This window comes from Otolemur garnettii, unplaced genomic scaffold, assembly GCF_000181295.1.
Source record: "Otolemur garnettii isolate 467f Iridium unplaced genomic scaffold, OtoGar3 scaffold00218, whole genome shotgun sequence".
Classification (NCBI taxonomy): domain Eukaryota; kingdom Metazoa; phylum Chordata; class Mammalia; order Primates; family Galagidae; genus Otolemur; species Otolemur garnettii.
In genome coordinates this window covers 1,897,607-1,911,841 of record NW_003852613.1, presented here as the reverse complement: position 1 = coordinate 1,911,841, position 14,235 = coordinate 1,897,607, and the positions used below count along the sequence as shown (strand labels likewise).

The window sequence follows — 14,235 nt, the reverse complement described above, 5'->3', positions numbered from 1 at the left end:
TGGGAGCAAAGCCAGGTGGGCTTGGGGAAGGTGTTTCTTCTCAGAGGGGCCAGGCACCACTGCATAGCCATGTCTACCAATCCTCAGTGCCTACTTGGTCAGAGAGGGTGTGAAGGTTGCCTGAGGCCTCATCCCAGTTTCCTGAGCAGGCAGACTTCTCCATGAGGCTAACAGGTACCCCTGGCCTGGGCAAAGGAGGCACAGTGCTGAGCAAGGCTGGGAGCCCCAAGGCTGGCCATGATACCAGGACCCAGCCAGCCATGGGACATCAGTGTCCTATCAGAGGGTCTTTGGAACATTTGGTACCAAAGCTCACGGCACCAGAGGAACCAGGGCACAGCATGGCACTTGGAAAGAATGGTACTCAATCAGTTCCTTGTATCTAAACATTTAGATCTTTAATTTTTGCATTGTAAAACATGATACTGGCATGTAAGAAAGTTACAGCTAATAGATTTTAGTAAAGAGTTCGTGATTGTTAAAAAAGAACAGTCTGGAGCTATGGGCAGGGCCCAGGCCTCGGACCTGAGCGTGCTTTGCATTTGGGGACAGACCCCAGAACTGCATAAGTGTGTTTAGCAGAAGCACCCACTGCAATTGTTAGAACCAGGGTTGGCAAGGGAGCCAGAGCATGGTGGGCAGTCAAGGCTATGTTGGGCTGCCTGGGCCCATGTAGATGGCCTTCTCCAGGCCGTCCACCACCTTGGCATACTCCAGGTACGAGGAGTAGTGTGTGCACTTGAAGCGGTCACTTCCACGCACGTGTGCCAGGAAGTCCGGTGTGCCTGGGCAGATCACGTTGTCAGCCAGCAACACTGTCCCTTTCCGCAATAAGCCACATTCCTGCAGGGGACAGAAAGAGGGGGTGAGGGCTGGAGTCTCACGCGCAGCCTCTGCTGGCCCCTGAGGACTGGGTCTCCTGAGACAGTCCATTTTCTTCCTAGCACAACCTCTGCAGATGGCTCCATGGGAACAAGGACCTTGTGTTCCCCTATTCATTCCTGTGTCCATCCCAGCCACTGGAATGGCATGTGGTTCACAGGTGCTGGATGAATAACTGCAGGAGATGGTGGAGCCAGTGACCACTGGAGCCAGGCAGAGGGCACAATGCCTGGGGCGGGGCTGTTGGTGAAGTCCCTCAAGAGGAGACAGGCCACAGTGCTGGACAGGGCTGAATCCCCACTAACAAGCCTGCCACTCAGGGACTGGGAGGTGACTCTGGGTGCCCCCAAGCTTCTGCATTTGCAGAGCCCCATCTCCACAGGTGCCTGAGCACAGGGAGGACCCAGGGTTGTCACTGGACACACAGACAGTGGCCCCAGGGTTCACGTTCAGGGGTGAGATGTCAGGGTGCTTATCTGTGTAAAGTGGCAGGGGATCTGTTCACGTCACAAAGAGCTGTGAGAGTGTTTGCTTGTCAGGGACGGCAGACCACAGCAAGGAATGCCCCAGTCGCTCTGTCTTAGAGGTCTGACCTTGAAAGCATAGAGGTTTTTTATATAGTCATAGCAGAAGCAAACAACCTGAAGTTTGGCGGGTCTTCAGGGGACTCAGGGGTGTGCCTTAAGGATGGCTTTGTGATGGGGAGGCGGGAGGAAGCTGAGGAGCTCTCAGGCCAGCTGCGGGGAACACAGCTACATGTCAGTGAGAGGAGGGGTAACCTCAAGGTCCTACTTCTGTGAATCATGTGTCCTAGCAATGTTGGCTGGAAACAGCTAGAACAAAGGTCCAGGAAGGGGCTCCCTCCCAGTCTGGGCCGAGGTTGGGGCTCCCAGAATCTCAGGGGATCCCAGGCAAGGCCCCTGCCACCTGTTCTGGCCGACACACGTCCTCTAGTCCATCTTCTGGCCCTGGACTCCTCCCTCTCCACTACCAGGGCTCAGCACCTCCCAATTAGTCCGAGGGCCTCTGAGACTCCCTCCCCAGGGACATACCTCACCAAAACTGATGGGCATCTTTCTGGAAGAGAGGTTTAGCTTCACTCTCAGCTGCGCAAATCGCTTGGTGCTTAACCTCCCTGTTCCCAGGGTGTCCTGAGGCCTTTCACACCCCAGGCCTCTATGGGCCATGCCCTACTCATGCTCAGGGGAAGGTGTGGCTACTGGGAGGGTTGCAGAGACGAGCAGCAGTTAGCCAGCACAGGGACAGCAGGTGGGGAAGCTATGGGAGCAGTGTTTTGGGCCTTGGGAGGACTAGAAGCTGCCCAGGGTCCCTTCTGACCAGCGAGGCTATACCAGCCCACCAAGATGTTAGCCCCTTGGGTGTTGGTTCAGATGGCTGCACAACACCTCAAGCCCAGCCCCAGGGATAAGGACACCCCACACAGTGCCTGACTCACTCAGGCATTGGCTTCCTGGGCAGGGCTGGGGCTACACAGAAAAGAGACACTGCTGCCTTGCACCAGCACAGTGGGCGCCCCATGGAGAGTGGACGTGGCCCCAGCTCACCTCTGCCTCCCTCCCCTGGGCCTGTCCTTGCATGTGTTCTGGTCCATGGCACCCACTGCCCACTATCCAGCAGCACCTCACTGAGCCCAGGCAGACTGGAAGCCTATTCCCCACAGGCCACCAAGCCAGACTCCTGGCCTGGCTCCCCCACCTGTCTTCCACCTGCCATGGGGCCTCTATGGCCCTCTGTGCTCCCTAACTCAGGGCCCCCACCCTTGGCAGAGCTCAGCGGGGCACCTGGCTCCTGCAAGTGGCTGAGGCTGCCGGCAGTGCCCTGTGGCAGCAGTGAACACAGGGGCCCACTCACCTCGAGGAGGAGCGTGTCTGGCAGGTATCGGTCCTTCCAGTGGTCAAGGAAGACCATGTCCAGTGTGTCCACATCATATTTCTTCTTCAGCTGGGGGATGATGTCCTGGGATGCCCCAACCACAACAGTTACCTGGAACAGTGTTCTGTCAGCACCCGGCTCCAAGGGGACATGCCTGGATACCCACTCAAGGGTTTCCCTGACAGTTGTGGGTTCTAGAGGTGACAAGGTCCCTGCTGCACTGTCCCACCCAGGGAAGCTTCAAGTTTCCTCTCTGTGGAATGCTGTGGGATGGGGCTGAGAGACCTTTGCCAAGTTGCTGGGGTTCTTTCCTCAGCCCTAGGCCTAAGCAACACTCAAGGGACAGCAGGAGCTCTGTGAACTTCACCTTGATCCAAGCCTGGGTGTGAACCAGCCCCTCCCTAACTGGTGTCCACATGTCACCCAGGGTCAGGCACATCGTACCCTGTCCTGCAGGCCTGCGAACTCCACCATTTTCTGGGTGATGACAGCATAGTCGGGGTTGAGCTCAATGGTGATCAGCCTGGCACCAGGTGACAGCAGGCGGGCCATGCGCACGGCCGAGTATCCGCAGTATGCGCCTAGCTCTAGCAGCACAGAGGGCTGGTACTCCTGCACCACGGTGTCCATGATCTGGCCTGGAGTCAGGGGCAAGGGGATGTGAGTGTGGGGAACGGGGGGCCTAGGCTCATCCCTCCCACACACCTGGCCTCCAGCCTCCCCACCTCCACTCTACCTAGTGGCTCCTGGAGGCCCTTTTACTTTCACCATTATGGCAGCCAGCACAAGGACCTGGTCCCCACTGCACAAACCCTTGGTGCTTCTAGGAAACCATGCACATGTTGACCCTGTCTCTTTCCCACCCTTCTTGGCTGACCCCAATGTGTCCCGACCCCAAGCTGCCCTCTCTGAAAGCTGGGCTGTGCCCCAGGCTTGTGCCCAGGTGGGAGGGCCCAGGAGGACCTATCAGGCAGGTCCATGGTTGGCCAGGGCAGAGTTCAAGGGGAGACCCAACGCCTTCACAACCTGTGAGTGTAGGCTCTGGTCTTTCCCAGGCAGTAGGCAGCAGGGTCACTAGGGACCATGGCAAGGAAGGTACAGAGCCTGACCCCCCCACCCCAAGACAAGACCAACTGGCCTTGCTAGCTGGCACTCTTCTGACAAAGCACATTGGAACTGTGCCTCTTCTACCCTGGGAACTGCGAGGTGTGTCCAGGTCTCTGCACAACCTTTGCCTGGGGTGAGGAGACAGCAAGGAAGCCCAAGGCCTGCAGTTCAGGCTCCAGGGCTCCCCAGCAGCCCCTGCCAGGGCGTGTCCCCAGGCTCCCGATATGGCTCCTCTCCACCCACCCCGTGAGGCTGTGCTGTGCAGCAGGGGTCCCCATCCCAGGCCTACACCTGCCAGCCAGGACCCGCACCTTTCTTATCACCCACATTCATGGCCCACTCCTTCTGCGAGCAGTAGGTGTCGATGGCCTCCAGCACGCTCTGCGGGTTCCCTGTCTCCGCATGCTGCAGCGTGTACCGCAGGATACGCTGCTCCTTGGTGTCCCCCATGAGCAGGTTGTGCACAGGCTCCCGGACAAACTCGTTCCAGGAGATGACACACAAGCCCCAGTGGCGCAGCACCAGCAGTGCCACAAGCGCCAGCAGGGCCAGGCTCACAGAGGCAGCAACCAGCACCAGGGGCGGGGCCGCCAGCATCTAGAGGGGGAGGAAGGGAGTGGGCGGGGCTCAGCGTTCTCTGCCCTTCCGGCCTGCCCTTCGCTCAGTTTGGGGGTGCTGCCGCGGCTCCCCGTGCTGATGGAGGCCAAGGCTCAGACAAGCTACTTGCCTAGCCTGTATCAGTGCCAGGGCGCTGGCCCCCAGCATCCCCTTTGGCACTCAGGTCTTCCTCTGGCAGACCCACGTGGAGGCTGTCCCTGTCCCTGTCCCTGCCCAGACAGGTGCGGGAAGGGAAGATCAGGCTCAGCCCAGGAACCATCTAGAACCATCCACAATATAGAGATGAACGTGGACCAGCGCTTTCCCCTCCCTGGCAGCAGAAAGGACACCCAGGTGGGGGAAGGCTCTGTGGCCTGGAGTGAGGAGTGGGGCTGGCCCCAGGAGAGGACTCAGGGTGCAGACCCCCTCCTCCATGCAGCCTCTAGGCCCCACACGGGAGCCCCTGTTGGATACTCATACTCCAGACAGCTCCAGAGATTCGTGTGGCCCTTACATTGAATTGCCAGGTAAGGATACAGACAGTTCCCAGGCCAGCACCCCAGGACAGACCCACTTACCACTCCCCTTGGGCACAGCCACATACTGAGAAAGGCCAGCCCTGCCACCCACCATAGTGACAAGACACGCAAAGCTGTTCCTGGTGGGTATGATGGAATCACGGCAAGCAGCCCTCTGGCAGGGAGTCTAGGACCCAGTTAGACATAAGACTGACACAGGGCTCTCCAGCCAGCACACAGCAGAGCTCACCAAGTTCAAAACAGAAGCCCATGCTTTTGAGTTAGAGACCAAAAATGGAAAAGGACACAAAAAAAGAGGAACTTGCTGGCTGGGCACAGTGGCTCACGCCTATAATCCTAGCACTCTGGAGGCCGAGGTGGGTGGATTGCTTGAGCTCATGAGTTGGAGACCAGCCTGAGTAAAAAGCAAGACCCCATCTCTATTAGAAATAGAAAAGCTGAAGCAAGAGGATCACTTGAGCCCAAGAGTTTGAGGTTACTGTGAGCTATGATGCCAGGTACTCTACCCAGGGCGATAAGACTCTGTCTCAATTTAAAAAAAAAGAAAGAAAGAGGAACTTGGAAAACTTCTGCTAGGGCACTGTGGTCACTCATGCTCTTTCTGGCATTTGGCCTTGGAGCCCTGTGGCACACAAGATACGGCTCTTAGCTGGAAGCTACCCTGGAGAAAGTCACTTCTGGCTAAGGAGGCAGGCTCAGGCCGTGGAAGGGACACTCCTGGAAGACAGCCTCAGGGCCTTGGACAGAACAGCAGAGCAACAGGGAGGCCAAGGCCCTGGGTAGCTGAGTGCACACCCAGGCTTTGTGGATATGTGGTCAGCAGGTCTGTGCACATACACTGGACCTAAATCCTCACCTACCCTTGCTCTGCTCACTGGATGCTTCCAATCCCCGCTGCTGGGCTCCTGGCTGCACGAAGGGTCTGGGCCCGCCTTCTCTGAGCTCAGCAGCAAAGTAGAACAATTTGTTTGGACTTAATTTTGCCTTTGCAGAATCAACAAAAATTGTAACCTAGAAGTGGCCAAGGTCCACTGTCTGAGCTCCTTTCCTGAGGCTAGCCTTGCCTGGACCTTCCCTGCAGGGGCGAGGGCAGTGCTGCACCTCTCTGGCCTCAGCAGAGACAGCTGAGTTGCTTTGCATATTACTGTGTATCTGCCATCTATTTTTACTTACCCATTATTACCAGTAGTAGTAATTGAGTGGTGAGGTAATGGGCCATTTTGTTTATTCCCTATATTAAAAAAAAAATCTAGGCCAGGTGCAGTGGGTCACAGCTGTAATCCTAGCACTCTTGGAGGCTGAGGTGGGAGGATCACTTGAGACCTGCCTGAGCAAGAGTGAGGCCTTGTCTCCACTCAAAATAGAAAAACTAGCTGGGTGTTGTGGTGAGCGCCTATAGTTCCAGCTACTTGGGAGGCTAAGACAAGAAGATCACTTAAGCCCAGAAGTTTGAGGTTGCTGTGAGTTGTGAACTCACAGCATTCTACTCAGGGTGACAGAGTGAGACTCAGTCTCAAAAAAAAAAGAGAGAGAAATCTAGTAAGTGTTAGAAGTAAATATCCAAAATAATAAGATATATTCTGTTTAAATAGCAAATTACTTGGTGGACCCTGGACTTCCGAACTAGAGCTGAATCCCTATAATACTTGGTTGTGTAAGGATTTGGTTTTGAAATCTCTACTCTCAGCAGGGAACGGTTACTCACGTCTGTAATCCTAGCACTCTGGGAGGCCGAGGTGGGAAGTCTTTAATCTCTCAGTCAGTCGGTTCATAAATTTGCAGGCAGGGCCTTGTGAGGCAGCAGAGGGCAGCAGTCAGCTAAAGCCCTTTTCCTGTCCTAGTCAGGAGGAGACAGGGCACTCCCCAGGGTTGCCATGCTGAAGGGAGGGCCTGCGGGTGCAAGGATGACCAGCCCACCTGCCCACTCCAGGTGGGCAGGGCTGACCTGACACACCCTGCCCCCCCATGCAGTGCCTGTGGGAAGGGGTTCCACTATCACCTTGACCTCCCTATGGTCCTCCAGCAACCCCCAGAGGACAGTACCAGGATTCTCCTGGGAGAGGGACTGCCACCCACTGCAGAGGGACTGATAGTCCCAGGCCATCAGCTGAGTGCTGGCCATTGCCCACACTGCCTCCTGAGGGCCTTTTCCAGGCTAATATACCCCTGTCTGCCCCCCAAGAGGCCTTCACAATAGCAGGGTCCCAATGCTTCCAGACTACCCTTTTCTGCTATGCCCACCTAGGGGTGGGAAGCTTTTACCCCAGCACTTTGGGCAAGGAGGTGAGACCATGCCCAGTCAGAGGCCACTGCCCAGTTGTACAGAACAAAAGAGTAAGCATATGAGGACATCACTAAGAGAACTACAGAGGACCCATTGTGGGCTGCTGGGGTGTTCCCACATGGCAATGTTGCCCTGCCAGCCTTCTGTGGGGAAGCAGGAAAGCTGCTCTTGTCTTGACCACTCTAGCCTTGTCAGACTCAGGACCTCTATGGTCCCACCTCCCTGCTTTGCCTCTGTGGGCGGTGTCCCTCTTACCTTACAGAGATGTGAAAAAAACAAACAAGCTTAGGCAGAAAGGACCCATAGGGACCCACTCTGCTTTTGTGTTTGAAAAGTCATGGAAAATTTTTAAATGGCTTGCTAAGGTTACACTCACAGTGGCAATAGTGGGAGAAATGGCCCAGGAGGCTTAGCCATTAGAGAGGTCTCAGAGGATACACGTCTAGATCACCAGGAGAAAAATTAAGGCACATGTAGATGTCGACACAACCCAGGGCAATTTGCAGATTTAATGCAATCCTCATCAAAAGTTATAGAAATAGAAAAATTCATTTGAAAGTCATGCACAGCTGTGTGTACCTTTAGTCTCAGCTACTCAGGGTGCTAAGGCAGAAGGATTGCTGTAGGTCAGTTCAGGGCAGCCTGAGCAATACAGCAAGGCACCACCTCAAGGACATGAAATGAGTAAATAAAAGTCACACAGAATCTCAAGGGACACAGAATAGCCAAAACAATCTCAAAAGAACAAACTTGGAGGACTCACACCTCCTGATTTTGAAAGTCACAACAAAGCTACAATGATTAAAACCATGTTGTACTGGCACAGGCTAGACACATGGGCTGATGGAATCCACCTGGGAGCCCAGAAATAAACTCTCCTGCCTGTGGTCAACCGATTTTCAACAAGTGTTGAAAAGATCACAATTCAACAGAAAAAATGTCTCTTCAACAAATGGTGCTGGGGTGACTGAATGTCCACGTGCCAAGAATGACATGGGACTCTTACTTCACAGTATTTGTTAAAAAATTAACTCAAAGTGGATCAAAGACCTGACTTTAAGAAGTAAAATTACAAAATTCAGAAGAAAACACAGGAATCTTCATGGCTGTGAGTTTGGCAGTGACTTCTCGCACTGCAACACCAAAAGCACAGGCAACTGAAGAAAAATACATCACACTTCATCAGAATCAAAACCTTCTGTGTGTCAGAGGCTACAGTAGCAAACCTCAATGCACAGAAAGGGAGAAAATATTTGTAAGTCGTTTGTCTGGTGAGAGTTTAATATGTGTAACCAGAACATACAAAGAACTCTAAAATTCAACCACAAAAAGACAAGTATTCCAATATAAAAATGGGACTAGAAGAGATATTTCTTCCAAGAAATACACACATGGCTAAAAAACAAATGAAAATATGCTCATTATCTCTGGCCATTTAGGAAACTAACTGAAAACCACAGGTTATATACAGGGCTCAAAGAGTAGGGCGCTGGCCCCATATACTGGGGGCGGCAGGTTCAAGCCCAGCCCCAGCCAAAACTGCAAAAACAAACAAAAACAAGGGTTACCACTTCACATCTATTAGGATGGCTTTCTAAATGTTTGTTTGTCATACAGGCAGTTTCAAACTCTGGGTGTGAAGAGGTCCTCCCCACAGCCTGCTGGGTTTATAGGTTCGCCACCAAGCCCAGCTATTTGTTGGGTTTTTTTTTTTTTTTGAGACGGAGCCTCAAGCTATTCCCCTGGATAAAGTGCCATGGCATCACAGCTCACAGCAACCTCCAACTCCTGAGCTCAAGTGAGTCTCCTGCCTCAGCCTCCCAAGTAGCTGGGACTACAGGCGTCTGGCACAACACCCAGGCTTTTTTTTGGTTGTAGCCGTGCTTGCCTGGGCTGGGGATTCGAACCCGCCACCTTAGGTGTATGTGGCTGGCACCTTAGCCACTTGAGCAACAGGTGCCGAGCCTGTTGGGGTTTTTTTTGCCGTTGTTGATGTTTTTGTTTTTTAAGGAATATCAGCGTTGGTGAGGATGTGATGGAGTTGGAACCCTCTTGCATTGCTGGCATGAATAATACAGAGAACAGTTTAGTGGTGCCTTAAAAAGTTAAACATAGAATTAGCATACAGCCTAGCCATCCCCTCCTAGGTGGATACCAAGAACTGAGGACAGATTTAAACAGATACTTTTAACCAGATTTAAACAGGAACAGAAATAGCTAATAGGGACATCAGCAGCATTTATAACAGCCAAAAGGTAGAAACGAGGTATCTATCACCATCTGAATGGATAAACACAATGCTGGACATCCATACAGTGGAATCTTGTTCTGTACTAGGGATTCACGCTATAACACAGATGAACCTGAAGACATTATAGTAAGTAAAATAAACCAGATACAAAATTACAAATACTGTACAATTCCACTTCCATGAAATTTCCAGAAGAGGCCGAGCAGAGAGAAAGGAAGTGCACTGGAGGTTCCTGGAGCTGGGGAGGGGGAATTACTGCTTTGTGGATACAGACTTTCTGTTAAGAATGAAGAAAAGTTCTAGAATAGTGGTTACACAACATTGTGGATGTACTTAATGCCACTGGATTATACACTTACAAGATGATTAAAATGGTAAATTGTAAGTTCTGAATATTTTATAATAATTAGAAAAATATAGAAGAAAAACAAATTTAAAAAACCTGGCAAACCTTGCTCTTGGCCCTCCTTCCCGAAAAGGGAAACGGGACATGCCATTCCCCATAAGGAAGCAGGACCCAGAAAAACAACTGCAGCTGCCACTCTCTGGGGAACCCAGGACGGACTCTGCCCACCACGGCTGCCCAAGCTGCTGCCTGTCTGCTCTCTGGTTCTTAGCGGGCTCGTCTCCCTCTGTGAGGGGGGAAGGAGCTTTCCTCATCCCAGCAGAAACCTGCCCGCCCCAAGCTCCCCCTTGCAACACCCGTGGTGTGGACATTCAGCAGCCAGCTGGGCCAGCCACGTCCTTCTCTGCCATGACAGCACATAGACCTGAGTGAGCACTGGCTCTTTCCCCAAACAGCAACAACACCCCAACCTTACCACAAACCTTCCTAATTATAAGTCTGTTCTCAAATATTCCCCCCCAAGTTCCGTGACCTCCGACTCCCACTGCCACTTATCCTGCTCCAGACCTGACAGGCAATCCAGACTCTGGGCAGCTGAATGGAGACCCCAGCCACCCTCTAATCAAGGTGGAAGATCAGCAGGTGGGCCAGACCCCAGGGGCACTGATCTCCGGCCAACACTTCTGTGATCCTTTGCAGCAAACATGTTTGGCCACATCCAGCCTGATGCCCAAAACTCCCTACAGCCAGCCCTGACACCTGAGTGAGGGTATACACACTCCTTCCCTGTCAGCAGGGTGCCCAGCAGCCTGGTGGCTCCTGAGAAGCAAGAAATGCAGCACCTCCTTTTGTGAGGACATCCAGAGGATTGCCAATCTTCCCCAGTGGGGCCCAGGAAGCCGATATGGGCAGAAGACAGAGGAGCTCAGCACATAGGCCTATTTCTCGCTGTGCAGAGGTGGGAAGGTCAGGGTCAGCAGCTGTGTGGAGCTGCAACCCAACCTGGTTATGGGCAGCTCAGTCTCCTCCCTATCTCTAGAGCCCTCACAGGGACTGTTTCTAGCAGGGCTGCTCCTCTGCCCTCAAGTGCCACAGGATTCTCGGCCTGGATTCAGGGTGTCCCAGGGGCTCTGCTGCCCGGCTGCCTGGCTGGGACTGGCCAGCTCCTATGAATGCTGCAAGGGGACACTGGGGCTGAGCTGTGCACAGAAAGGGAGGCTAGGAGGCAGCTCACAGAGGCAGGATAGGACCGTGGGCCCTGGGCAGGGCTCTGGGCATCCTGTCCCCTCTTCTGTAAAGTAGGGTAATGGTCTGACATCTCCTGCATGATGGAGGGTGAGGCCCAGCAGTGTCTGAGCAGCATCTGTACAAGCCACACACACACTAAACAAAAGCATGTCTTTGGTGCCTCACCCCAGATGACACTGACTTTCCTTTAAAAGATGGCAATGTTATCCATAACTCTACTGCAACTAACATTAGTGGGTGAGACACTTCGAAGTCCTTTAAGAATATGCACTGCCTGTATGATCTGGTTTCTAGGCTCACTTGTGAAAATCCATAAAACACGGTATATACAGCTACCGGGGGCATGGACAGAAAGAGCAAGGCCAGCCTGTGCGCTTGGGAGATGTCAGCACTGGTGGCTGGGCAGGGCTGTAGTCAGCCTCCCTGGGACAGCCGCGTGAGCCCTGCACAGGGAGGGCTGCAATGGTGGGCTGAGCGCGGGGGTCACAGGCTGCTGGGGTCACTTCCTGGGCTCCCTCCAAGAGTGGGCCCAGGCTGGCACCACCTGGTATCTTGCACTGGGGCCAGCCTCAGGCCCAGGGGAAACTTTCACAAGGCTGTGGGGACAACCACAGTGACTCTAACATGACAGCCATACCAAGGGGTGCATGCCAAGGCTGGGCTCCAAGAGGCAGGAGTGTGCAGGTCACCTGCAGAGCCATAGCCCCAGGCACTGGCCAGGCCAGCCCTCTTCAGACCAGACCCACATCAGAGCGGCACACTCTCCATCATCCTTCCCAGGCATTCCCCCACTCACATTTGATCTGGCCTGGCCACCTGCTTCTTGCAGGACCCCCTCAGGTCAACAAGCTCAAGTGCCAGCACAGGGCCGCTGACTCAGCTCCCAGAAGAGGGCAAGCCTCAGGCAACAGTACAGCCCAGCCAGAATCTACAGGAGGACAGAAAGGACAGGGCTGCCCTTAGGGCAGGGGTGGAAAGGGCCTGCTCTGCCTTAGGGGTGACATCCAGGTCAGCTCTCTGCCCCAGAAACCAGCCCCATCAGACCAAGCAGGCGTCTGCCTGAGAACCAGGAAGCTTCTGGCAGCTCCAGGCACCATGAACAGTCTCAGCAGCTGTGCTGGCACTGTCTAGGCCTGCTTCCAGCCCTCTCCAGATGAGACCTGAACCCTAAACTTCTCATTCAGCTCCTCAAAACCTCCCTAGGCCACACCCCCATCCTCAGCACCAGACTGGGGCTCATCCCACCAGCACCAGTGGCCATCACAAAGATTCTCTGTGTGACAACTCCAGCCGGGCTGCTCTCTGCTCTTGTCCTGGCTGGCCCTCACCTTGGCCTATCAAGACTGAACAAACACTAACAGTTTCTATTAGGTCAAGGCCACAGACTTACGATGCTCCCACCCCCCTAAACGCCTGCTGGGGTAACAGAAGTCTGCCAGGACTTCTTGTTTGTTCCAGCCGACCCCTGAAGATAGGGCCCCTGTCTCCCAGCCTCTGTTGGGGGCCAGAGCCTGACTTCAGTAAGCCCCAGTGCCCAGATGGGCTTCACATGGACCCATGTGGACTTTCCGCTTACCTGGACCTGCTCCAGCACCTGCTGCTCCTCCTCCTCCCCATCCCCTCTGCACTTCCACCCCTCTCCCCTCCACTCTTGAGTGGAGCTCAACTCCTCAGCTACTGTCAGTAGCCACCAAACACAGCAAAACCTCTGTGAGCTGAGTCCCACAAGACTGTAATAAATGGGTCAACACACAGAGGTGGTCAACATAAGGAACAGGTCAGTGTGGAGAGGTGGTCAGCTGTGGCAGTGCTCCTGCAGAACTGTCCTTATCCCTCTAACATCCGGTTGTTTCTCTTTGATCCAGCGCCAGGACTCAGATCTGGACTGGAACCACCCTCAGACCCTTGGACGTAATGACCAAAGCTCGCAGTGCACACTGCCCAACTCTGCTCTGCCTGCCTGTGTGGGGAGCAGCCCACCGGTGGCTCTGACTCCTGCTTCAGTGCCCCAGGTAAACATCTCATGTAACACAGTAAGGACAGAGTTTGCTTCTGACAATTCTGAGTATGTGTTTAACTGTTTTTAGAGATAGGCTCTTGCTCTGGCATGCAGGCTGGAGTGCTATGCCATCATCATATCCACCTACAGCCTCAAAACCATCCTCCACCACAGCCTCTCAAGGAGCTGGGATTACATGTGCATGTCACTGCACCCAACTGATTTTTTCTGTTGTTCTTCTTCTTTTTCTCAGAGACAAGGTTTGGCTATGGTGCTCATGGAGGGCTCTCAGCATCTCAGGGACCCACAAAAGCAACAACCTGAGCTAACGGGAAGCAACTATTTAGTCTACAGCCACGATATCAGGGCAAAAGTCACCCACCAAGGCCTCCTCCACAAACACAGGAACAATGCCTTCACCCTTCTACTGAACAGGTAACCCTTAACTGGCCCAATCTGCCAGAAGCACAGTTTGGATAAAAATGTAAAATGCAACAAAGTAAGTGAGCTCCAGCTCGACTGTGAACTGCTGAGTTATGTTTTGTGAGTCCTGTTCTACAATCAGTCTGCCTAAACAACAAAGAAAAGTGAGCTCCAGCTCTGCCCTGAACTGCTGAGTCATGTTCTACAGTGAGTCTGCCTAAAAACAAAACAAGTTTCCAGCATCCCTGTGGTAATTTGCAACTTGAGAGCTGTGCTCAGTGAATGACAGATGTTCACCGAATATCTAAATAATTTCTGAATAAGAGAAAGTAATGAAACATTTCAAGTTTATACACTTTGGCTTCTTATTTTTATATGGTCCACCTTGGCTACAGATATTCTTGCCACATTCAAGAAAAATAAGCATATACCTCCAAGGACAAAATTTGTCTACTTTGTTTCCTCTGGGAAACACAGGTTACAAATAGTTAAAAATTATAATACATGAAAATAAAACTTCTAGAAACAGTTAAAAGGAAAACTACTTCGTGTACAAAATATGGGAGGTAAACAGGATGCTTTTTTTTGTTTTTTGAAACAGAATTTCATTACATCGCCCTTGGTAGAGTGCTGTGGCATCACAGCTCACAGCAACCTCAAACTCTT

General features: G+C 52.9%; 1 protein-coding gene across 2 annotated transcripts in view; it reads right to left on the bottom strand.

Moving 5' to 3' along the window:
• Positions 1 to 372: 372 nt before the first annotated feature.
• COMT (catechol-O-methyltransferase) overlaps positions 373 to 14,235 on the bottom strand; it is a 23,303-nt gene continuing 9,440 nt past the window's right edge. Inside the window, exons 1-5 of one of the 2 annotated variants that reach the window (XM_023508032.1) lie at positions 5,879 to 5,972; positions 4,194 to 4,479; positions 3,220 to 3,413; positions 2,755 to 2,886; positions 373 to 843 (exon numbers count right to left, since the gene is read on the bottom strand). In XM_023508032.1, coding sequence (XP_023363800.1) covers positions 649 to 843; positions 2,755 to 2,886; positions 3,220 to 3,413; positions 4,194 to 4,479 — 807 coding nt within the window. In that variant the 5' untranslated portion in view covers positions 5,879 to 5,972 and the 3' untranslated portion in view covers positions 373 to 648. Of the gene's footprint in view, positions 844 to 2,754; positions 2,887 to 3,219; positions 3,414 to 4,193; positions 4,480 to 5,878; positions 5,973 to 14,235 lie in introns of those variants that run through there. The other variant, XM_003801708.3, reaches the window with a different exon arrangement.